At 44.1% G+C, this 26598-nt stretch overlaps 1 protein-coding gene across 4 annotated transcripts in view; it reads left to right on the top strand.

Moving 5' to 3' along the window:
• Positions 1-26598, top strand: part of SLC37A2 (solute carrier family 37 member 2) — a 926772-nt gene that overhangs the window by 20695 nt on the left and 879479 nt on the right. For all 4 annotated transcript variants that reach the window (XM_086957324.1, XM_086957323.1, XM_086957320.1 and 1 more), the window contains one exon: positions 17540-17621. In XM_086957324.1, the coding sequence (XP_086813450.1) occupies positions 17540-17621 (82 nt within the window). The remainder of the gene's footprint in view (positions 1-17539; positions 17622-26598) is intronic.

The following is a 26598-nucleotide window of genomic DNA, read 5'->3' as shown; positions in this document are numbered from 1 at the left end:
GACCTCGAGGGACGTAGAAAGCCACCTCTTGTGTTGCTGAAGCCTTCGGAGTCCGTAGGAGCTCCAGGTCAGCAGACCGGACAGCAGTGTTGTGATCCAGCGGGTCGGAAGAAATTCAGTCTAATATGTACAACTCTACACCACAAAACTCACCATTATTTATAAGTATAACACTAGGCCCATATTTGACTGAGACATGAATTATGACCAACTGAATCTTATGACTTAATTAAAGTGATTTGCTATGTCAGAATAATTAAGTCACATATATAGGCAATGGATTAACTAATGGTAACTCAAGGAAACAAACAAGACCAGCTTGTCATTTCAAAATCTATTTATTAACTTTATTTTTAAAGCAAATGCATTTTAAGAAAACTCTTTTATTAGCAATTTTTATTTGGCAGATTAATTCATTATAGACACAACAATATTAGCAAGTTCGAACCAAAATCAGCATGAGTAAATGCTCAAACACATTGATTATTTCTCCATAGCCTATTTCCCTATTTCCCTAACTTAGCTAAAGAAAACCTGTAAAGAAAAAGTAAAGTCTCTAAAGATCTTACGTGAAAGTAAAATCTGGCAGTGTCTCTGGAGCACAGGAACGAACGAACAGTGCTCTTAGCAAAGGGGCAATTCTTATAGTATTTTCCTATCTAAAACTAACTAAAAGAATACAAATATTCAAGCAGGACAAAACATGATTGGTCAAAGGATGTCTCCTGATGCGGTCATCCGACTCGCATAGCCAGAGTCACGTTATTTCAAGAGCGGCATTGTTCATTATTTAATGTCACTAGCAGCTTCCGAAGGTGGTTACATTTGACAAAAGTTAATATCATTTCCTTCGTCCGCTCAAGCTTTTCCGCCACTGAACGACAAATGCAGCCTTGACCATGAAGAAATCTGAACCAAATGTCCTAAGCTTCCACACAGCCTTGTTTGCAAGCCATTCTCCAAGAATTAATGTAGAAAAACATTTTTACATTCCATCGTAGCTGTGCAAGGCCCACTTTTGGTAAAGCTTTTTCGGACATCCATTTTAGAAGTAGGCCACAGGCCTTTTTAGCGTGAGTCTAGTATGCAAGGAAACACAAGACCATAATTAATTCAAGAAATGATAATTATTCTGTTACCCACCCCTTTAGTAAAAATTAACCCATTAACTATATTACCTAGTTTTGCATACGAACAAATAAACAAACAAACACATGAGACGACATTACATAAACAGAAGCACATTTTAAAGAAGGCACATGCTATTATTTTTAAACAGCCGCAGTTAATATATGACAAAACAAAGAACAAAGTAAATATATTATTCAAAGCAAAATGACAAACAAAACTGCACAAATGATTAAACCCGCATGTTGGTGTTGGTGCATACTATTCTAGGTTGAGTCAGTAAACGTGCAAATCCTGCAACACTCATTAGTCAAAATAAAAATCATGAGTTTCATTTGTCACGAACAATCATTCAGAAATAATTCTGAAAGTCCGCTCCATCAGTTGCGGTGCCTGTGAATGCAGGGGAGTGACTCCTTCACTCCAAGGGAGATATCTTCAGTTGTCCTTGATGCTTCACAAGTCCTGCATGGATCCTGTATGGTGCACCGGCACAGATGATGCTTCAGACTGAGAGGGAGACAAAGTTGGGCTCTAAAGCAGTCCAGCGAAGTTCAGAGTGTCCAGACAGTCGAAGTTCAATAGTTTCTGGTTCAGAATCTTGTCCACAGCGGATCTAAGGTCTTACAGCCAGGTAAACCCTTGTGTGTCCACAGGAGAGGGCTGGACAGATTCGGGGGACCCTCCCAGGGGAGGGTCTGGACAGTGGGGAGGTTACTCCCATGTCCTTTGTCCAGTTTTGCACCAGAACAGGAGCCAATGACTCCCAGGACCAGTTTGAACTGGACTATGCACAGGGACACCAAATGTGCCCCTCATGCAGACTTTCAGTTGCTGGCAAGTGCACCCACCAAGCCCTAATACACTAAATCCTGTCATGGAGGTGATCACACCTCCCTATGATAGGTTGCCTTTTGTTCTGTCTTCCCCTGCTCAAGCTTGGCTCATCAGCAGGTGGGCAGAAATGTTTCTCTGGTCGGCAGCAGCCATTTTGTGCTGCCCGGGACTAGAAGATTGGTGCCCTGAACACCAGGGACCCAACGAAGGTTGCTTCTGAGGGGTGGAATCATACCTCCCACACCCGCTACCAGTGTGGGGGTATGATTCCAACATATTTGTCACTAAACACGATATGGTTAGTTTCAGCCTTTTTGGAGTTGGTCATCACCCGGTCGCATAATGGCACTCTATATGTCATAAATGGCTGCCTCACTGACAACCCACGAGAATGGATTCAGTAGGCTGTAGGGGTGTTCTGCTCATGCAGTGGCATCCTCTCAATTAGAACTAAGCACCCTGCCCTCCGGATTGTAAAGGACTACTAGAGGGGTGACTTATAGGTTTTAAAGGGTTTAAAGGGAGACTTATCAGTTCCCACGACCGAAGTACTGTGTTCATGCTTTTGTGTGCAACTTTTTTCTGCGAGGCAGTCTGTGACTGCATGTTTTTCCCTCTCCTTCACCACCCCCCCCCCCCTCCTCTTGCTATTACTATGTCTGTTAGCACTGCTGTAGCTTTAAGGGGGGATACTTCTAGGTTAACTACCTACTGTGATTTAATTTCAGCTTGCATGATTATGGCAGTCTTGGGAGGACTTTATACTAGTCGCTTTCAGTTAGAGAAATCGCCTTTTCAGAAGTATAATTTACTAAGTAGGTGTTGAAAGGAGTGCTATTTTAGTTTTTGTACATAGCGCCATCTTGATTTTTTGTTTCCCATGTGATTTCAAATGTTTGTTGTTTTTTCATATGGAATGGAATTCTCACAAACTAGGCAAACGCTTCATGGAAGCCGCACTTTATCATTTAGTGTTGTGGCTGTTTTGAAGGGTGCTTTCATGTTTGGAAGACGAATTAACATATTTTACAAACACCAATAGTTTTGGGTTTGTTTCTGGGAGCCACTACAGTAGCACAGCTTTCAAAATAGGGTACATTGGTGCATGAGTACTTTAAGTTTTGTATTTTAAAGTAAGAGAACCCTTATTTCAAATTCGCCGATGCTTAATTTTAATCTACATGACTACTAGTTGTGTAACTGTGGACAAATGATGTACATTTTTCGGAAGTGTTCGTACTGGTGGGAGAATCGTTAGTTTTACACCGACCACAGTATTGTGTTTTGAGTGGAAAGGAGCGCCATTGACTTTTCAGGTTTGGAAATAGCGGCTGCTTTATTTCTTTTCTGTGTAATTACATTTGAAATTTGAACAACACTTCATCAACTATGGATATAGGGTCTCTTGGGGGATATGGGGAGCAGCACAGACCACTTGACAACGGAATAGTGTAAAAAAAAAAAAGGCTGCTTTTATTGATACAAATGCACATCACTATTAAAAGCCCTTGGTCTTATGCCTTACAAATGCACATCACTATTAAAAGCCCTTGGTCTTATGCCTTACAAAACTACAACTTCACTATACAAGATGTTACCTATGTTAAACCAGCCCCACCCCAAAAGTTCCCCCACACAACATTTTAAACCTGCAGTTCAGTACCCCCTACTGTGAACTTTAACCTGTACCTAACCTAACTTCCTAATGCACCTTGAAGATCTTACCTCATCCAGGCGTGAACTTGTCTACTCTTTTAGCCTGGATTGCCTCTGTCAACAATGAATAGATTTGGCTAAAACATGCCAACTTGTCTGCTAACCGCCACTCCGAAAACGGGATACTACCCCTTTTTCTTCCCCCTCCAATCTAAGACACCTTCAGAGCCTTCGCAAGGGAATCCTGAAACTGAAAAAATTATGACCATGCAAAAAATTAAAAAAGAAAAACTCCAAACCCCTAAAGACTCCGCAGCGTAATATTTGAAAGGCAACCCATAGACTCTTCAAAAAGACGTCCTGACTCCATTGACCCTTTCCTTGCTTTCCTATTGCCTCCATCTTCACAGCCCCATGCCACTTTTTGCTGGGAATAAACTCATTCCACCTAGCAAGCCACTTGGCCATTGGCGTAAACCGCCTGCAAGTCCTCCTACATTGCTTTGAGCAAAATTCCCCTGGTATATCATTGACATTCTGGTGTAATAGTAAATTTATGACATCTACCCTTCCCACCCCCACTAATAACCTATTACAGGAGGGTAGCAGTTGCTTCCACTCCAGGCCCCCTTTGACCGTACGATTGGATGTGAAAGCGATAAGCGGCAGATCCCAAAGGGACCCAGAGTCTGCACCTCTTTGCCTGCTGTTCATCCCATTGTACTAATAAATGCTCAGTTATCCAAACAGACACACCGGTGACCTCCAAATGTGGAGCTGAACCTGAAAAACAAAGATAAAAATTGAAAATAGGAAATATCTTAGCAAACATCTGCTTCGACCTGTGCATATCGCTAACAGCAGTTCGATGCCCCTCTCCCCAAGCCCATCATGTCTGCCATGCTCCGTCCCCATTGGCATGCCTCTGGGATCCTGTGTATACAACAGGCATGCATCCCAAGACCTTGTGTGTCAGCAGCTCCCCAGAAGTACAGGCAATATACAGATCTTCCTGGGTTTGTGCTGCTCCCTCAAATAGCCTATTGTTCACAAATCTAATCCTAGACTGCTCAACCATCAAAATGGGTGTATATATAAGGGCCCTGGAAGTGGAAGTAGTAATGGCACACTGCTCCGAGTAAAAGCTAAGGAACTGCCCCCAAAATTAGTAAGGAATGATGCCCCCGAATACAGTGATCTGCGCCCAGGCAGGGTCATTAATATGGCAGCAGTTCTCATAATTTTGCAGCTGTTCTCCTCACAATCCCCCAAGCTTTCCAAAGCAGCACACCCTACAACAGTTACCTCAGATTTTAAACTAAGTAATCACGACTCCTAGAAACCAGACTTGCCGCTATACAGTAATAGTTTGCCTCCCTTGCCAGTGTGTGAAAATAATTCAAGCAATCGGTATGAGGCATATGAGGCCTTTCACCCTCCTAATGTCCTGCCCTCCGCTTGCACCCACTCGCTAATTTCCGGTCTCTGAGGGGGGCAGCTTTTCGCACCCTGCTCCCCTCTGACTCCCAAACGAGAAAATTCCCCCTCATCCCCCCAGATCCAGTGGGGCTCCTAAACCACATTCAGACGCTTCCGCTAAAGGCCTGTGCCTGGTTCACACCCCCTCAGGATCACTCTCCGAAGTCAAGAGCGGGCAGATCCTCACCCCCCTGCCAATATACATACCGCGGGGGTCTGGAATGGCAGCGAGCACTCTAAGACTGCCCCCACGACCCCCCTGAGGTTCTCCTCAATGGGTGGACTTCTTTTGCCCCTAATCTCCCCCTGACTAGGACTGGACACCTGGCTGGAGCAGAGGCAGGGATAACAAAAGGCACGTACAGCGGGTGAGTGCCGTGACACAAGATGAGGAAAAAACGAATCCGTTACTTCCCTGTAAAAAGCTCTGCTATACCCATGACCATCCCGTGTATACCACAAAATGGTGGCTGGTCCAACAAAATGGGGGCCTAAATATTCGTTGGGCCATAACCTAGCCCAAAGGGGGAGGAGCAGTCGCCCGGGCCATTCCCATCCCCCAAATAACCTTGGGGGCAGACCTCCCTACGTTTGGCTGCCCCCCACGACTCCTTCTGCTTTTCTGCCACTTTCAGGGGGTCTTCCGGCTATGCTGCTTTTGCTTCTCCCATCTAGAGCCACGCTATTTTTAAGGTGAAACCCAGACAGCAGTTCTTTTTGGGGTGGATATGTGTGTTTGCATTATCTCTTCCTGTTATTTCTGCTGTCCTGAGCCTTTTACTGGGTTTCAAAAGTACCGTTTTCATAACATACATAACAGAGGTACTAGCTGTGGTACCAGATAGCAACCAAAGGATCCAAATTCCTTTTACGTACATGAGGAGCTCTACAAAGACATTTTTTATTTAAACTTTCTAAAATGACAAGCTTTGTATGTTGTTAGTGAGGAGGCCTTTTATTGTAAATAGATTCTCTTTTTCGGTGCCCTACTAACTATTTAACCCTCTCCTGCCACTGCTAGACACCTTGGTGTCAATGTACTGTTATTCAAAATTAAAAAAAACACTTGCAGCAAATTGCTTAAAAGCTTTAAAGTGTTCTTTTTATATGCCTTTAGGCTATCTTTACCATGGAAACCAATTGCCATGCACTCATATCTGTTTTGAAAGCCCATACCTACACTACATGCTCACACTTGCAAATGTGAATTTTGCTGTAAACATGGAATGAATTGCCCTGAATCACTGGCTGTGAACCTTCATGTAGAGGCTTTAACCAAGTTGACAACCTCCCAAATTATTTGACGTACATATTAAGCTACGTTTGCTGTGCCTTTTGTGTTTCTAGCGCTTTCGCAAAAATAATCTGTCTTAAATTAAATAGCTACCAGTCCCATGTTTAGCCGCAAAACATGGGTATTTTTAAGTCTCGCCTGAGCCAGCGCATGCGCTGACCTGGCGAGACATTTAGTAAGCGGGCTTTAAGAAGTCATACCGCACACTTTTGCTTGTGGCCTAAAGCTTGAGGTTACGGGCGCGGTTACGCGCACAGCCGCCATCCGTCTTTCCTTCATGACTCATTAAGCCCATTTCCATGCTCCTCCACCCCCTGCTCTCTGCTCTCACTACCCCCTCCCTTCTCCCCCTCCCTCCTCGTCAGTAACTGGGCTACAGCTTGTTCTCTTTACTTCTACCTTTTCTTCCTGTACTCTTTCACCAATCCCAATACTTGCACATTTGCTCTGAGTATTTCATGTTGGCCTGGACTCGCTGCCTTATTTCCGCTTATTTGTGCTCGTGAATTTGTGTTATTGTGTGCTTATTTAGGCAGAAGGTCATACGATATATTTAAGCCGTTCTATCTTTTGTGAACGTCTGCCCTGCTAAAATCAGTGTGGATCTACTGCCCCCTAGTGTTTCCTCCAGCACGTGTTCCAAAGTCACCGTTTTGAACAATTGTGCTGTCCAAAAACTCTCTATTTGTTTTAGCATCATTAAATTGTATTGCAAATTTATCTTAAACCTCTGACCGGTGACGTTTTCACATGGCCAATGCTTGTTCAAGTTGCCAGGTACGCTACCACAAGGTCATTTAGGGTAAATCCACACCTTGCCGTGGAATTTGATATTCTTCAGCGCCACCACAGCATCCCTCAACGCCACCACAGCATCCCTCAACGCCACCACAGCATCCCTCAACGCCACCACAGCATCCCTCAACGCCACCACAGCATCCCTCAACGCCACCACAGCATCCGCCACCACAGCATCCCTCAGCGCCACCACAGCATCCCTCAGCGCCACCACAGCATCCCTCGGCGCCACCACAGTATCCCTCGGTGCCACCACAGTATCCCTCGGTGCCACCACAGCATCCCTCGGCCACCACAGTATCCCTCGGCGCCACCACAGTATCCCTCGGCGCCACCACAGTATCCCTCGGTGCCACCACAGTATCCCTCGGTGCCACCACAGCATCCCTCGGCGCCACCACAGCATCCCTCGGCGCCACCACAGCATCCCTCGGCGCCACCACAGCATCCCTCGGCGCCACCACAGCATCCCTCGGCGCCACCACAGCATCCCTCGGCGCCACCACAGCATCCCTCGGCGCCACCACAGCATCCCTCGGCGCCACCACAGCATCCCTCGGCGCCACCACAGCATCCCTCAGCATCACCGAGAGCTACAGCAGCATCCCTCGGCGCCACCACAGCATCCCTCGGCGCCACCACAGCATCCCTCGGCACCACCACAGCGTCCCTTGGGGTCACCACAGCAGCATCACTCAACACCAGCACAGCATCCCTCCGCACCACCACAGCATCCATCTGCGCAAGCACAGCATCCCTCCGCACCACCCTGGCATCACTCGGCGCCACCCTGGCATCACTCGGCGCCACCCTGGCATCACTCGGCGCCACCCTGGCATCACTCGGCGCCACCCTGGCATCACTCGCCGCCACCTCAGCCTCACTCGCCGCCACCTCAGCCTCACTCGCCGCCACCTCAGCCTCACTCGCCGCCACCTCAGCCTCACTCGGGCTCACCACAGCATCACTCGGGGCCACCACAGCATCACTCGGGCCACCACATCTTTACTCAGGGCCAACTTCTCTACAGCACAGCTTGAAGACATTGGCAAAGTCAATAGCTCTGGTTAAACACTTATAAGGCCCCAAAGGCGAGACCTATTGGCTATGCCAATGCTTGTTAAACTTGCTCTCTGTTCACTTTACTCTGCCACGTTTTTTTTTCTGCATGATTTATTTTTTGGGTGGTTAGGTACGGTAAAAAAGACTTCTGCCAAAATACGGAACCGTCGTGCTCCCCAACCTTTAAAGAAGGGACAATTCCACAGTCATGTCCGGACTTCAAATGTTACTACTGTGGCTGTTTTGGAATGGGCTTTCATTGCTGGCAGCAGGAATAACATATTTTGAACAAACAACAATTCCAAGTTTGCTTACGGACAACATCACAGTAGCACAGCTTTTTTAGAGGGAATTTCTGTAATTGGTTACTATATAAAAGGGAAGTTAAAGTGAGAGAACCTGTATGAAGGTTGCCTTTGTCACTTTTTATGACTGTGAACGCATTTTTACACATTGCTTCGCTGCCACACTTATACATCACATCAGTGAAGTACACATATCTGTTGAGTGTGAAACACTCATATACATCGCTTCAATGCCATACTTAAACATCACTCCCTGCTGTACATACACACACCTCTTCGGTATGAAACACAGACACATCGCTTCACTGCCACACTTGCACATCACTCACTGCTGTACACATACACCTCTTCAGTATGAAACACAGACACATTGCTTCACTGCCACACTTACACATCACTCGCACACATTGTTTAATTGCCACACTTGCACAGGGGATGGGTGGTGCATACTGCAATGGCCTTCTGAGAGGGGGTCTGGCACTTCATTTCTTACAAATTAAGCACTGCCTAGAGGCTAAATATCTTCTGGTGGGTCAGTTAGAGAAGCTACAATGTTATGACTACCAGGAGGACATGATTCAGAAACATGCCGAATAAGACAAGTCTGGGTCTCTGCAAGATTGGCTGGCCAACCTTAATAAGAAAGGCTCCATGATTTTGGAGCTTGAGACAGAGCAGGGCAGAGGCTTTATAGAAAGGATTAAATAAATAACTGTTTTCAGAAGCATTACACCTCCCTTTATGAGTGCACGTGGCCAATCGGTGCACAGGATTGAGGTCTTTCTGGGTCCACTCGCTCTATCAGCACTCATCCTGGAGGAAGCTGCAGCGTTTGGGAGGGGAGATATTACGATGTCGGGTTTACGAGCTGCAGTAAAAAAATATGGTCCGGAAGAAAGCATCAGGGAAGGATGGGCTTGCAGTAGAATGTTATGCTACATACACAGATGTGCTGGCTCCCAAGCTAGTGAAGGTTCATTAGGCAGCTCCAGATCTTGGCCAGTTACCGGCTTCCACATGTGAGGCGTTAGTGATCCCACTGTTGAAGCCTGCCTGCATTCCCTTGATGGTAAAGCCTATAGAGCACTATTAACGCTTAACATTGACTATACGATTCTGAGCCGGGTACTGGCTATTCTGGGCTGCAACAAAGTGCTAACATTTGATGGCTATTAGCACTCATGGGCGATGATACTTGTGATCAGCAGAAAGCAGTGGTCTTAGTGGTGGATATCGAGAAGGTCTTTGGTCGCCTGGAATGGGGTTTCCCCTACACAGTGCTGGAGAAGATGGGATTGGGGAGCAGTTTCGTAAAATGGACCAGGCTTTTATACACCACCCCACTGCCCGGATTAAATTTGGTAGGGTGAAATCGGAGGAGTATGTGGGGGTATGGAGTTCCCGGCAAAGATTCCTGTTATCTCCACTGTTCTTCAAGCTTCCGGTGGACCCCCTGAGTTGCAACGTCTGGAATCCCCTATAGGGGCTTGGAGGTCCAAGGCTTGTTGCATTACATCGCTTTATACACTGAAGATTTGCTATTGTTCCTACATGATGCCACTACAGAGATGATGGGAGCAATTGACTTACTGGATTGTTTTGGGTCACTATCAGGCTTTGGTGTTAATTGGCAGAAGTCTCGGTTGCTCCCTATGTGTGTGGGACCGCGTCGGACTTTGACCCGAGGCGGTGGTGTGGAAGCCCACCTGCTTGCAATACCTGGGGGTTAAAATATACCAGGACACCCGACACCTTAGATGGAAATGTGGGTGCAGCTATCCAGATCCTCCAGTCTGGCATAGTCTAGTAGAAGTCACTGCTTGTCTTGGTGGCCAGCCGAGTTGCAATCACCAACATGATGGTACTTCCCTGTATACTATTGTTTTGCCACTACTGGTATCTGTTAGTATATTTAAGGAGCTTGATTCACTCGTAATTGCCTTCATATGGGGATCGGGCAATGGAAGGGTTGTGCTGGCTAAGTTACAAACCTCTGTCACATGGGTGGTTGGTGGTCCTGGACTTCAAGGCTTACCTTCTGGCGGCACAGATGCAGTGGTTTACGGAAATGGTGGATTGTAGGCAGGTGCGAGAAAGAGTGGTAGGACCGGTTGTTCCCACGCTTCATCATTTGTTCCAGTTTCTCCTTAGTCCCCTTCGGCTTCCCCAAAGGGGGGTTCTGGGGTGCTCAGGATTATGAGGCAGTGTTGGCTGAGATGTTGATTAAAGACTCATACGTGGCTCCCATACTCCCCTGATAAACCATTGTAGATGCTGGCCAATGGGGGCAGTGGATTGGCAAGGATTGACCGAGTGGGAGACGCTAGGGGGCCTGCGGACAAGATGGCTGCACTATAATGCGGCTCCGTCAGCCCCGGGGCCACAATCCAGCAATTATTTTATAATCCCAAGGCAATCTCACTATGTGACCCTCGCACACTGAAACGGAAGGTCATCAGAAGCGGCACGTCTGCTTGGAGGCCAGACACCGGCCACAGAAGACCATCAGAGCGCTGGGTGCAGCTCGCGGCCTATGCAACGAGGCGTGGCAGGCTGGGCCGCGTGATGTGAGGCCCAGCCACCTGCCATGCGGATCAGGCGCGTCCGTCCGCCCGCAGGGATTCTCTACCCCCCCCACCACACGACACCTGACTGCGACGGGCGTGCCTTGGGTTGAGGTGATTGCTGCGCATTGGGGAAATCAAGGGAAGCGGCCAGGGCCTGCATGTCGGGCCGCGATCACCCAGGCCGCGTAAGGAGAGGGCCCACCACTGTGAGCTCGGGCTGGGCTGATATAACTGCGAGGGCCCATCCCTCTTGCCACAAGAAACCTAAGAGCCACCAAGTGCATTCCTAAAAGGTGAGACAGCGAGGCCGGGGGAAAGTTAAGCTGCGCGACGGACACTGAGTGCAGCTGCCACGGACTGCCTCAGCGGCACCCCCCCACCCGTGACACCTGCACGCCGGGCCGGGGGTTCGGGCCTACCGCTACGTCTCCTTGCACGCGAGTTGCTGCCTCTTGTCCAGGCGCCCAAGGAGAAGCGCGCCCTGTCAGGCACCCACTGGCCCTAGCCAGAGCTGCGGGCTGTGTAGGTGCATCAAACACTACTGGCTGGCAGACTGGAGCCCGGGACTGGCACGGGGGCCACGTTCTCGGTGCGCTGTGATAACAACTAGCGCGGCGGCGGGTTGAGCCTTGTAGTGACTCCAATCACATCAGGAACAGAAGAATGAGGAAAGTAGAATTATATAAAATAGGACGTTTATTCTCAGGGTGAAGAATAACATGTAGCTCCAGTAAAGATACATCAAGAATGACACCAGAGCCCCAGTTACCGTTGCTCAGCCACTGGACATTCCTATTACATACACACAAGCCTCTAACGCCCTACACACGCCCCGGCGCGGAATCGGGAGACTGTGGCCTTGTTGTTTGTGCCCCGGCATCCCAAGCCCCTCGCAAGCTGGCCTGATCGACTCACGCTGCATGCTTCTGGCACATCGGGCCCCAGATGCTATTGGTTGGATCCCCCTGACTCCTGACACCGGTGCGGCGGGAAGGAGTGCAATTACTGAAAATTGGACCGGGGCACCGCTGCGCCCAGAACTCTAAATCAAAGGCTTGTGTGCCATGTGACTGATTTGGCAAAAATGTGCATGAGTGTGAGAGGCCCATCACATGATGGGGAAGTGAGGTGTTATGACTCATTTGTTTCTATGGGCTCATCCACCTTCTCTTAAAACTGATACCTCTGTATGTAACAAGGGTGACTCATTAGTCATTATATTCATCCTCTTTTCCAGTGTGTCAAATACAACCTTCTAGACTGTAATTTACTTATGGGCAGTCCACTTCCAGAAATGAATGCTCCGGGCTCCACTCGGTACCCCAGCTATTTCCCATTGATGGATTTTGAACTTAAGTAAAATCTACACTTTGATTAAGAGTGGAATACTTTGTGTTACTAATAGGCGAGTATAAAAAATGGATTTAATAAAAAGTGTTATGAGGCAAATCTATATCATGTCTAAAAAAAAAAAAAAAAAAAAAAAAAGCCGGAACTTCGGAGTGGCAAGTGATGCTCCTGTTTACTGCGGCACATGATGTCTAGCATTATGTGAAACAAATGGCAAATGTTTTTGTTAAATATTTCTTAAAATTCTGTAATGTAAAGTATTCAATAATCAATGGTCACGAACCATATTGTTCTCATCAGCTTTGCTGTCTGGATTCGTGTGGCGTTGCCCATCTCAGCCTTACCCAATTGTAATGTTGGTTATTGGGTTTTTAATATGTTTTCTTAACATCTAGTCGATAGTTGCCCTGGGATAGGTTTGCTAACCGGATTTAAAGCACGTGGTGTGATAGTATCAGACAGCTCAGCTTTGCTCCATGGTAAAATGGGGAAAAAAAGAAGAAACCGGGAAGTAGTGGTGAGTTAAAGATCATTTGATAGCTGTTCTGGAAAACTTCGAGGCTGGAAAATGTATACATGGCCTGGGGACTCATTTCCTTCTGTCATGAGAGGTACACTGTTCGTTTAGGACAAAGTGACTGTGCAACTGGTCTTGCCTACCATTTTGTCACTGCTTACACCAATCATGAATAATCTTAACTTTAGCCCGGCAGAAGATAAAACCTCCTGTCATGTGTGGTCATTAGAGGTCTGTGTAAGAGTGGGAGAACTTTTTGTTGCAGCAGGAATCAAGCCCTGTGGAATGTTGCATACTGGAAGCAGAAAGAAAACACTACTATCAGAGGGGGAACATCCTTTACAACGCGGATGTTACACCGCAGTTCCCTCACGACGCAACTTTTACAACGCAAGTTGTAACAACGAATTGCGCTGGGGGGCGCTCCAGGATAGTAAATAGTTTAATTTACTATCCAACTCCTTCCCTACTATCCAAGGGGACTGGAGTTGGAATAGTAAATTAAACTATTCACTATCCAGCCCCCAACAACGCAAGTCGTGGTAACGACTTGTGTTGTAAAACATGCGTCGTAAAGTACTGCGATGTAAAACATCGCGTTGTAACAACATACATCCCTATCAGAGAAGACATTGGCCTCTACTCCAGTCAATTAGAAGACACACCAATAGACACAACAACATTTGAGAAACGGCTGTGATGGAGGAACTGGACTAAACCTTTAGATACTAGTTCCCGAAATATATAAGCACCCATACAGTAGAGCTTTCAACAGGGCAAAAACATTTTGAGAATTAAATGGGACAAACTACCAGAAGAAGGTATTGAGAAGGTCTATTCATTAGGACAACTAACAGTTGCAACAGGAAGGGAAGCAAAGCCAAAAATAGTTCCATCTTAGTACTATACACTCACTTTATTACATCTTATGTCAGTACTACACATTACTAGAGTATTGGACAGTGTTCCTAGACCTAGTAAATGCATTAGTTCTTTGTCCTCCTCCCAGTCCATTATTTTGAGGTCGCAGTCCACCTCCCGATTTAGGAAAGCTGCGTAGGATGTCCCTCCCACCCATGCTGGGCGCCAGAGGTTTAGCCAGAAACCAGAGGTGGAACATGGACATGATTCAAGTGGATCCTGTTTGGCCCAGGAGGTCGTGATTCCTTCGACTGAGATACCTTGCAGTTCCGCCTCATTTGATTCTTTCTGCCACCTCCCCCTGGAGCGAGATATACACTATGTAATTTAAAATAAATAAATCAGCTACTTGCGTGGTAATGTAATGCGTTACAAAGGTACCTTTGAAAGAGGCTGCGTGATACTTACCTGAGTGGCAAACACCACGTGGTAATTGTGCTAGGTGGTGAAAGATGCGTTGCAAAGGTGACATCGCCCTCCGAAGGAGACCTGGCATTGGTTGGCTTTCGAGGGGGCTTTAACTATCTGCCTGCTACCCTTTAAGAATTCATAGTTTGCTTGTCACTTTTGATGGCCAGGTTAGAGCGAAGTGTCTGCAGGGTCACAAGATGCACACACGCTTTGGCCTATTCTTTATCAGAAGCCCCTCTCCAGGCTCGGGTTCAGGGACTCTATTCTTCGGGGATGGCACCTTCTTGGGCTCAAGGTTAATGAATTCTGTTGAGTGTAATTTGCAAAGCGGTCACTTGGGACTTCCCAAATTCCTTTATACAGCATTACAGACTGCGACGGGTTTGAGTGTTGCTGTTCTGTATTCAGTACTGTCATGAACATTTGAAGTTTGCAGTAGCATGTAAAATTACTTTGGCGTTGCATGTCATTGGCTTTCGGAAATGAATTATATTAATTAATTAACATGTTTGTGTTTTCTTTGGTATTACTCAAAAATAATAACTGGGAAGAGGATTGAAAGGGGGGGGGGGGGGGGGGAGTTTCAGTTACTTACCGGTATTGTACAAAAGTAATTATTGGAACATGGACGAAAACCGCCAGAAGTAAAGATTTTCCCTGTTTGTAACCCGATTTCATAGACATTATGTGTGTAATCCAAATTATCGCTGCCCCATAAGGCTCGAATTTGCACTGCAAGAGAAAGGCGAAATAGGTTGTTTAGTATTCTGGGAATGGGGAAATATTGCAACACTAGAAAGCCAAGCCAGGGATACTGAGAATAATACACAAATGTATCACTTTTAGACCTATGAACAGCTATCCAGTAGATACAAGCTAAGGTTGAACGATGCAAGTAATATTAACATTCGAACATTAAATTGACTGTTTTTCACTGAGGATGGTGGTTTGTGGATGTGAGGGGGACTCGTACTAAGAGAAGTTACTACTGTTTTATGTTTTTTTACGCTTATATAAAGATTTATACATGCTTATTTTTCGCTGTGCTGTAGAGGCGAAAGTAACTATCACCTAAAATACAAATAAAAAGAGTTAAGAAAAAAAAATATCCTACTTAAAAGATAATCAAAATTTCTAGCAAACAGCCTTTCCTACTGATACAGATGGGCAGTAATTAATTTAATGCCAGTGTCACGTAAAACATTTATGCAATTTCTAATGATTGCTAAATTTATTCTGAATTGTTTGCAGTAAAGTTGATTAATAGGTCCTGGGTATGGCACCAGTTGCACAGCAGAGTCTTTGAAAATAATTGTTTTAGAAAGTGAATATGGAACGAAAACTGATCATTTCTGTGATAAACTACTGCATGAACTGACTAATGCCATTCCAATCCCTTCCCTCCATCGATTTATTTAAAAAATGTGGGCTCTCTGCATCGATGACCTACATTTCTGGATGAGCTAAGTGGATCAGACTCCTTAGTTTGAAACAAGAGTGTGGGCGTTAATCCAGGAAGATTGGCGTGGTTGTTGGTTACTGCCTCGCTAGAATGACTCTAAAGAAAAATATCATGGCCAGCGAGGAGCAGCACAAAAAATAAGTTGCCTTAATTATTCCAAACTTGTATAATGGTAATACCTAGGTGAACTCGATGTTTTTCTCTTCCCCAGCAGTTGTACATGGCAGAGATGGTCTACTCTGGATCACATGTATGCATCCCAGTATAGTGATGGCATTGGCTGTGTTAACAGAGGATTTGAGCATCAAAAAGATGCTCAAGATGCCCCCACCATTACAATCTGCATGTCCCCTTTTGTACCACATTGTCTCAGACCAGAAACACGAGATTTCTTGGTGCTATAAATTATGTATTTATTCTTTTCTTCACATTTAACTTCGAGCCGATTTCTTTAAGAGGCCACATAAGATGTTGCCATACTTTTTGCAGGAGGTCACTTGAGAGGTCAAAAGCAAACCTGAATCCTACTTAGTGTTGAGAGAGTGCATGCTCTCACCATGTCAATCCGGCAATGAGTTATGCAGAAAGAAGATATAATTTGCCAATTTCTTGTCTCAACTCTTGGCCATTTTTATTGATAAATCTCCATTGTGTTTAGTTAGTAAATATTTGCGTTGAGATTTTCCACACGGTACCATACATATATCAAAATGTTTCACATTTTTACGCCCACATAGCTTGTTCCAGGACTTACTTTTTGATGGATAGGAAGAGGGAAATAACGGCATTTTGAGAGGAAGGACTGTGGTTTTGGATGTATGTAGGCGCATTAGCAGACTAAAGTGGCCGCATCAATTCTCAGTTTGGGAGTATCTCTGGAAGTTAACTATATTCAACCACTCATATGCTGACAGCAAGAAGAGTCCCTGAAACTGCTAGCATGGCAAAAAGCTAAGCTATTGGGGGTTGTTACAACACACTCGAAGTTGCTTACCCTGCAGACTGGAATTTTAGTGGCTATTGAGCCTTCCCTTTTTACATCCTCATTTTGCTAGCACTCTGCCAAAAAGATTTCTTAATTTATCACATCATTGACTGAAGTGTTGTATACCTGCTATCTTCCCCATAGCTAAATGCTATCGATTCTAAGAAGTTTGTTTTTATTGAGAGGCAAAATCACTTGTTCCTTACATGAAGAGTCTGGCACTGAAAACCTTGAGTACAGTTCAAAGGGACTCTCGGGTGAAACGCCCATTTCTTAAACCAGGCGGAATGGTTTAGTAGCTTGTTGCTCCTTCACAGTCCAAGCTCTAATATAGTTCAGCAGCTGGACCAGGCCAGACTCTGGTTCTTCAATTCATCTGTCACGATTCACATTTCAAAGAAGTGAATTAAAGGAAGCTCTTATGAGTAAAGCCTCACTGCCATGTGGGTGGTCTAACTGAAGCCTTTTGTGGCAGAAACTCTTAATTTTTAAGACTTGATCAGGATAGCAAAAGTGTGTGACTTCCTACCTTTATAATTTTGTTTCAAGGTGTTCTAAATTCTCATAGGGTAGTCTTTGGACTGCAATGTCCACTTGACGTATGCAGGTAAGTATAACAATTTAAGCAAAGAATACTTTTTAATTATATGTAAGTTGCCCAAATCAATAGCAGTAGCATGAATTTTCACAGGTGATTGTAACGTCTGAATTTCTCCTTTCTGGTATTATATGCTAATCGATGTATCTTATGTTTTCATCTCTTGTAGGTATCGTGGCCTTATCCTCGTGCTGACATTCTTGTTTTACACTGCTTTTCACCTCTCACGAAAGCCAATTAGCATTGTTAAGGTATGTGTTAAATGTTCTTGATGTGGGTCTCCAGAGACGTTCATCTAAGTTTGACTCTCATTTTATAATAAAATAAAAATGTGGCTGAGTAATCTTATTTATGCGAGAGTAATACAATAACACTAATGTATAAATATGTGCATGGGTTGTTTTTGTGTAAGCCATCTACAAAAGTGCTGGCATTTTCAATTTGTGTCCAGATTATTTCACTAAAATTGCATATAACTGGTTTCCTATGTGTACCCACTGTAGCATTTATTCAAGATCTCCTACAAAGGGCTACAGTTTTTTGTTTTTTTTTCCAATGTAGGAATTTCTATTATCAGCTTTTTAATTAAGTTCTGAGTCAACAGCACTGCTAGCAAGACCGGTTGTGTATAGTACGCACAGCGAGCTTCTGCGTCCTTGAACCACTATATCATTTTTGAAAGGCTCTTTCAGTGATTAATTTGAGGCATTCAATCATATGCTATATGAGTTAGAAAAGTGTTTTTTTTGCCTCCTATAGTGTGCTCACGTTGCTGAAGTAGTGACTTTGTAATCTTGAAGTAGTCCTCTTTGGAAAGAAAACATCCACTTGGGACTCTACCTTGTTGCCCACTAATCTCGAACCCATACCCAGCCCCACCACCAAAGCAAGAAACCAGGAGAATCATTATAGACTACAAGTTCAACATGACAGCCCAAGTTCAATTTAATACATCTTTATCAAGTTAATCAATTGTACATAATACTTAGAATCTATAAAATACATAAAAATACAATATGCATAAAAAGGAAGGAAAATGACATGTCGAATGTGCACATATATTAATTATTGCCACTCATTTATAACCATAATTTGTGGGAACATGCTAAGAATCAACCATCATTCTTCACCCATGGAAATGCATGCACAAACAGCTTCTTTCAAAAAGTAACTTACTCGGATAACCAAAGCATCTTCTTCTAATCTAAGAATTTTAGTGTAAGCTACTTTATGGTCAAATCAAATCATGTTTATTTGGTTTCCATAATTCGTAGAAAAACCATAAGTACAGATAAAACACATTTTTTTTTTTGCAAAATAAAATGCAAATACAATTTAAAATTTTCGTAGTTTGATATATACATAATACCAGCATTTATTAAGATTAAGATTGAGACGGTGATTAACACAGAATTTCAAAAAACAAGCTATGGACTTGGCATATAGTTCATTATCCAAAAATTGGAGTGCTAAAAAAGTGGGACGACAGGCGCGAAGCCCCATAGTTCTCAATATTGGGACAATCCAGCGTCTGCGTGGAGTTTCATAGAATCCCCAAAACAACAATATATGGATTGAGGATTGTAGGGAGATGGAATCACATGGACAGAGCGATAGGTTCCTTGACCAATCGTTCTGTTGAGGGAAGGAAATCAACCGATGGAAAATATATAATCTGAATCGAGTCAACAACATTTTTTCATGCTGATTCAGGTTATATATTAGGTAAGGTTGCATGGAGAAGGTAGTTTATACTGCTAGCTAGTACTGCACTGAGCTTTTCCCTAGTAAGTCGTAACTCGCCCAAATGCAAAAGACACAGTTTTTAAAACTTCTTCCTGGGCGTCTCGGAGATAGTAAGCGGATGAGTAAAATATCTCTGGAGGCCTAGGTCCTCAAAGAAGGACTTTACATAAGCTAGCCATCTTATCTTATGCATATTATCGAGTGTCATGCATTCCTGAACACGACTACGTGTTAGCTCACACTGTTCAGTGGTCCAGATGCGCCGCCATAACATAATTGGTTGAATCTTGAAAATATCTGAGATGTAATCCAGCCCTAATTCTAGATGGCATCCATATCAGCCCATATCGCTTTTAGATTCCCTCGGTAAAGTCGCTGGACGAATCCTTTTAGATCGTCTCCAGGATTGGGCAAGCGACAATAGTATAATATCAGACCTGCCATACGGGTTTCGCGAGGGTTTGGGCACAGTGGACCAGGCTCTGAACCTTTCACTCTTAATGGGGAAGTATGTTCTAGCGAAAGGAGGGTCCCTGCACATGGTCTATGTTGACCTGACAGCAGCCTTCGACTGCGTCAGTCATTCCAAATTGTGGGCAATTATATTCGCTATGGGGGTGGACCCTCCATCAGTGAATTTTCTACGGGAGCTTTATTCGGAGGCATCGGCAAGAGTTAGGCATGGAGCAGGGGGAGAACTCACTGAGCCCTTTAGGATAGAGAGGGGGGTCAGACAAGATTGTGTTCTGGCCCCTTCCTATTCACACTATATACAAATGGGCTGGAATCAGAGATGTTGAAAGGGAGCCAGGACCTACCAACAATATGTCGTCGGCCATTTCCAGCATTACTGTATGCTGACGCGCAGTGACCCTCCTTTTGCTAGAACATACTTCCCCATTAAGAGTGAAAGGTTCAGAGCCTGGACCACTGTGCCCAAACCCTCGCGAAACCCGTATGGCAGGTCTGATATTATACTATTGTCGCTTGCCCAATCCTGGAGACGATCTAAAAGGATCGTCCAGCGACTTTACCGAGGGAATCTAAATGCGATATGGGCTGATAGCAGGTGGGACTATGGCGATCGCCTTTTTTAAAAATCGGGACCAAGATTGATGTGGACCAGGAATCAACTAAACCAACCTTGGTTGCAGCTTCCAAAACTCTCGTCAAAATTGGGGACCATAGGTCTACTTTGTATTTAAAGAGGTCCACAGGAACCCTATCGGGACCTGGTGCTTTTCCTGACTTTGATGTTTTTAGGGCATTTATTACCTCCTTGTGGGCAAAGCTTAGCTGGATAGGGTAACATATTTGAGATGCAGCCTCCACTTGGTCTGGAATGATATCTTCCTCTTGTGTGAACTTTTTTGAAAAGTGTTGGACCCAAGAATGAGCATCTGACGCTACATCTAGTTTCGGAGAGTCACTTACCTCTAAAAAAAAAAAAAATGGAGTTTTAACTATTCTCCAAAAAGTGATACTGTCCTTCATGGAGCAACTTGCGTGCAATTGTGTCCATAAACTATTTTTAATCTGAGATTTACGTTTTTTTAACGCAATTTTATAAGCTTTTCTCAGTCTAACAACTTCTTCCCTGTCCCTTTCTTCCTTACTCAGTGCGATTTTTAATGTTGAATACGTTTTTCTACAGTCAGTAGTGAACCATCCTTTCCTAACAGTCCCTTTTGATTTCTTTTTACAAAGTAGTTCTTCTTTAATAGTTTTAGTGATGGTGATATAACTAAGCAGTATTTTTTCCGGGGTGGAATTAAGATCTAGACAGATATCAAATGAAGGCAAGGCTCGCTTTATAACATTGGCCAATACTAGCTCTTGGTCTACTTTACCCCATTTTAGGGAAAAGCCATTAAGTATATCCAGATTCAGGCATTGTGATCCAAGAGACTCCAATAATCTGTCTAGACCGAAACAGAGTGACTGTTTATAATTACACTATTAGGAAAGTGGTCACTTACTGCGTTCGTGATTGTCTCAAACTTATACATTATTGGTGCAAATCAATGGGAAACAAGTATGAAATCAATTATGCTTGTAAGCCCTCTCCCATTGAAAGTAGAGGAAAAAGGGACCGGGGGATTGACTAATTCATTTGCAAACCCAAGATCCATAGCAACCATTATTTCATTCATGCGGTCACCTGCATTCGTGTGTGCAAAGTGCGTTGAGTTATTCCCGCCCTCATCCTGGATACCACAAATGTTAGTACTGCTCCTTTTACACAATGACAGGTTAAAATCACGGCCCCAAATCAATGCTAACGATTTATTAATGTACTTTGAACGCAAATCTTGCAATAAAAAGAAAACCTTATTTAAAACATCAATTGGGTTCAGGTTGTTATAAAAATTTACCATAAAGTAAATTGGCGCCTTGTTTGCAAATATCAAAAGTACCTGGTAGTTGCTTTCTAGCCTCAGAACTTCTATTTTGTCAACTGATAAAACATTTGATATATACATTATTAAACCCCCTTTTGGCCTCCCAAAGGGAGACTGGATGGCCTCTGAAAAATAAGTCTTATATCCCACCAGATGGACAGGGGTACAGAGCCATGTTTCCTGCAGACCTATGATGCTGTGTTTCATTACTAATGTCAACCAATTATCATTTGTTATTTTGGAAAGCAAACTAGCAACGTTCCAAAAGACCATGTCCAACTTTAAACCTTTCGTTTTGGAATACAGGCTAGTTTCCTGCAGGGAGTGCTCTCTATGTGGTATAAGGCCTGGAATAGACCTTTCTGCTTCGCCCTTTGTGGGGGAGAAAACCTGATCTTCACATGATGTTATCAAATCCCCCCTGTTTGTACATTAGAAACTAGGAATATCTAGTAATAATGCGTCTTGTGTGAACTCGGGAGTTATTAAGTCCCGTTGAGTTGGTGGCACCATAAGACTCACTGATGTTGTTTCTGCCGCCACCAAGTCCAGTCACTCGATGTCTTCTAAGCCTGATAGGGCGCTGAATCTGTTGTGAGTTGGGATCGCCTGTGGAGGCCACTGAACCTTGTACAAATTTCGAGTGTGTGCAGGGGGAAAGTTCGTTCTTTTTGGAGGATAGAAAAAACCCAATGGCAATATGTTAATCCCTGCGGTGTTAACAACGTGATTTCTCCCTAGGCTCAAAATTTCCTTTACCAGCCGGGGGGTGCCAAATGTCATGACTACACAATCCCCCATCAGAGCCTTTTCCTACCCATTGAACTCGTCTAACCATCTTAAAGTCTTAAAATAGTTGACTATACAGCCCTATCCTATTGCTCAACCAATGTAGCGACTTGTTCTTGAGGGCTGTTCATGTTTCCTCATTTGAAGATTGGTTAGGGAGTACATTGCCTAAGATGAAAACATAGGGGGTAGCTTCTGGTGGGGGGTCCAGATGGGGATCTGCGGCCGTGTGGTCAGCAGGTAAAGGGATGGAGGGATAGCTTTGGCAGTGTTGCTGGGAACAAAGAGGCATTTGTGCTTGAGATGTTATTGCCTGTGAGATCGAATTGATGTTTGTGTTATTGTGCCTTAGCGACGTATGCGATACCCCTTTTTCTGCTTGGTTATTATGCGTCATCTCAGTCCAAACCATAGGAATATCTAGAGGAGCTATCCTCTTCGTTATAAGCCCCTCACTTCTCTGAGTTTTTTGGTTCCCTGCCTGAATATTTAAAGCCATGTTTAGACCTGAATCAGAAGTTGGGGGTAGATTTGTTGGATTGGATTTAGTCAGTAGAATATTTTCCACATAAGTCATTCTAGTTGACATCTTATCTAACCTGACTCTTATGTACGAATCCAATCTTTACACTAAAGCTATTAACTTCTGTATCTCGGTTTGAGACTGGTTAATTGTTTTACCAGGCAAACAGGCTCTTTGTTTTGATTGAATTTTAGTCTGACCTACTTGTTTCTTCTTGGGGGCGGGGGGCGCTTTTCTGTTGTTTTGACACATGAAGGGAGGGAATGGACAACGACTGGGTCCGGATCTTTATGAACATCATGGCCACCGCCGACTCTTAATCTTGTTTTTTTTGCTTTTTGTTTAGGGGGTTGTGTGGGGGACTCGCTGTCAAAAGACTGGATATTGTCAGTGCATGGTTGAATACAGCCGTCTGCTACACTGAGAACTATTCCTCCTAGATTTGAGTGGGTTGATTCTTCACTAAGGGGTAACTGTTTGCTTGACCCAGAAGATGACCCCACGATGGACTCCTCCACTGAGGGAATCTGTTTATCCAGCACGTCAACCGCCCAGGTTAAATACCTCAATAGAGTTTGCTGTTTATCAGAATTAGGCCTATTTCCCCTATGACTCACTAGTTTCCTTTTACCCATTATTCAATGTAATTGCCCACACTGTCCAAACTATTAGTCTGTTACTATCAGCAATTTAACAGATAGAAAAGTCCCAACAGTGTAATCGGGAAAAACCAAAAGCCCGGGCCCAGCCCAGCCTCTTCCGGCCGATGACGGCCAAGGACGGGCCTACCCTTGATGAGGGAGCCCGCGTTTGTATTTAAAGGTCCCGGGGGGGCGGGGCAACTGCTACGCGCCTCTCGCGAGACCGATCTCAAAGAACGCGACCAGCAGGCAGGCACCCCCTCGCACAGACAAACAATCCCCCTGGAGTGGCGAGACAAAAGGCGGCAGCCGATTAGAGCACAGGTAGGTCACAAGGTAAAGCTTCCAAGTATTCAAAGTTCCGTTGTAGGCATCCCCACTTTATGGTCAATAATGGCAGTTTCCTTAAAAAACTGAATTAAAAACAGTTTTGTGTACATTTGGTAAAAATTACAAAAGAATAAAGTGTGCCATGATTTGTTTACTATGGTTATCACATGGGCACGTCATTTGATCAAGTTTAGTACTATACCCTAACGAAAAACAGAGCATGTATTTCATAGTGTCTGCTCTTAGGCAAAACAATAATCCCCTTTCCCATCGATCAATGTTCTTCAAGAGATAACCTGATGGCAAGTTGGATGGCATATTCTCTATTGACGTATACATTGCTACTGACGATTTAGACAACTCTTCATCGTGTCTTAACGTGTTATACTTTTCATACAACATCCCCTGAAGTGATTGTTTAGTTACATTACCCAAATCACTTGGGTTTAAAAAGAGGTGTTCGAGATTTACACTAGACAGACTTTCTCGTACAGCAGAAAGCCATGGTATATCCATCCCCTTATCGCAATTGAGGCAATCAGAAATTATACTTCTTGTTAGTGTTGCTGCTGGGTTCTTCCATACTTTAAGCCAAAAAATTGCTGGCCGGGCTCTGATGAAATCCTCAAAATATGTCAAATTTAACTCCCAGTGACAGATGTACTTTGATGCAGTGATCGGGGCTCCCAGCAATTTCCTGCAGAATCTATTTTCCTCGCTTTGAATACCCTTGCAGCCTGAAAAACCCCAAACCTCTGCCCCATAAGTTGCAACCGGGATGCATTGTAGTTTAAAACATTTAGTGATGGGTAGTACTGCCTCAACTTTTTTAGGTTGGGGTAGTGACCATACTGAGTTAATAGCTTTAGCTTTAGCGAATTTACCTCTGCTGTGAGACACATGAGTCATCCACAAACCGTTAGCTGCAAATACCAAACCCAAGTATGGAAAAGTGCTGGTGCTTTGTAAACGTTCATTTCCTATAGCAAATGATTTAATAAGGTGCTTCTTTGGGCCACATGCCATTAAAAAAGATTTATTAAAATTAGTACGAAGATCTAAAACCGCCATAAAATCAACAAAGCCCTTTATTAAAGTGCGTAATGCATTTTGGGTGCGGCCCATCAGGATGGCATCATCTGCATATAATAGAGCGGGGAGAATGCTACCATTAACAATAGGGACATCATTGGTGAGCTTAGACAGTGAATTCTGCAAATCATTAATGTATAGAATAAATAACAGTGGGGTCAATACGCACCCCTGCCTGACCCCTCTGCCAATAATAATGTAATCTGACACCTCCCCGTTTTTACCAATCCGCAACCAGGGCTTTAAGTCCCTGTGTAGATACGCTAAAAAGTGAACTAAAACTTCGTCCAACCCATATTTTAAAAGAATAGACCAAAGATGTGACCTGTTTACAAAATCAAAGGTGGATGTTAAATCCATGAACGCCAAATAAATAGGAGATTTTCGTGCCACACTATATTTACCAATAATTAAATTGAGGTTTAGGCACTGTTCAACAGTGCCTAGTTTACTTCTGAAACCTAGTTGGCAGGAATTTAGGGCATGTTTGTCCTCAGCCCAGGTCCTAATCCTATTAAACAGGATTCTCCCAAGGATTTTTAGTGTATTATCAATCAGGGAGATTGGTCTGTAACAACTCGGGTTGGTACGGTCACCTTTATTAAAAATAGGGACTATAATACTAGTAGACCATGTGCAAGGAATTGAAGCAGCAGTTAGGTTAATAAAATCGTTAAGTAAAAGGGTTGCCCAGAATTTTGGTTCATGTTTTATAAGGTCTATTGGTAGCCCGTCGGGACCGGGCGCTTTATTACCCAGACTCTGCTGTATGGCTTCCTCAACTTCAGATGCAGTTATCTCAATCTTAGATGGTCTTTGGTAGTTATGTGGATCCTCATTCCCTGTTGTAGCTTGATAGATCTTGGAGAAATGGGATACCCATGCCTCACTCGAAATTGTACAGCTTATAGAAGTTAATGTGAGGCCCGCTGATCTCCTGTCCTTCGCTGCTAGCCAAAAGCTATTCCCATTGTTGAGTTTGGCATCACATGCAAGGTTATCCCATCCCTCTTTTAAGACAACATGTTTCTGTTGTTTTGTAATAAGCTTATATTGGTATCTGAATAATTTTATAAGCATCTGATCCCTTGGTTCCATCACAAGAGCCTTACGAAGATCTCTATTGGCTCTAGAACAAGTACTGTCAAACCAGCGTGGGCCCCGATTTGCGCTAGATTGTTGGTTTTGATAACATTTGCTTGATGCCCCAACACAGTTGGACAAATGAGTCCACTACCTCAGGGTTATGATCTCCTGGAGTCAGACATCTATCTATAAGTGTTTTTATCATTCTAGACTCTAGAGAATAGATCATTGCTATTAACACCTCTCCAGACCACTTTTAAATTATCAGTTGCAGGCACTAAATTACTAGCCCCACATTGTTTCTCAAAGTCTGGCCTGGAAGCAACTCTTAACGTGGTAGAAATGGGGCTATGGTCACCTAAAGACGTTTGTATAACCTCAGCTTCACCAGGCAGTCTACCAATAAAGAGAAAATAAACACACAATCGATTGTGGAGGCACAGCCTCGCCCTCTGTATGTTGGTACAATGTGATGGTCTTTATGGGGTACCGCCACGATTTCCATTATATTTGTTAAATTAAAATTACACAGGTGGGCCAGCAATTCGGTCTCCCTATTGCACGGACATTTATTTGCAGATAGTTCCTTGTCTAACATGTCATTATTTGAAATCTTTGC

This window comes from Lissotriton vulgaris, chromosome 2_1, assembly GCF_964263255.1.
Source record: "Lissotriton vulgaris chromosome 2_1, aLisVul1.2, whole genome shotgun sequence".
In the NCBI taxonomy this organism is placed as follows: Eukaryota; Metazoa; Chordata; class Amphibia; order Caudata; family Salamandridae; genus Lissotriton; species Lissotriton vulgaris.
This window is presented reverse-complemented; position numbering and strand designations above follow the sequence as displayed.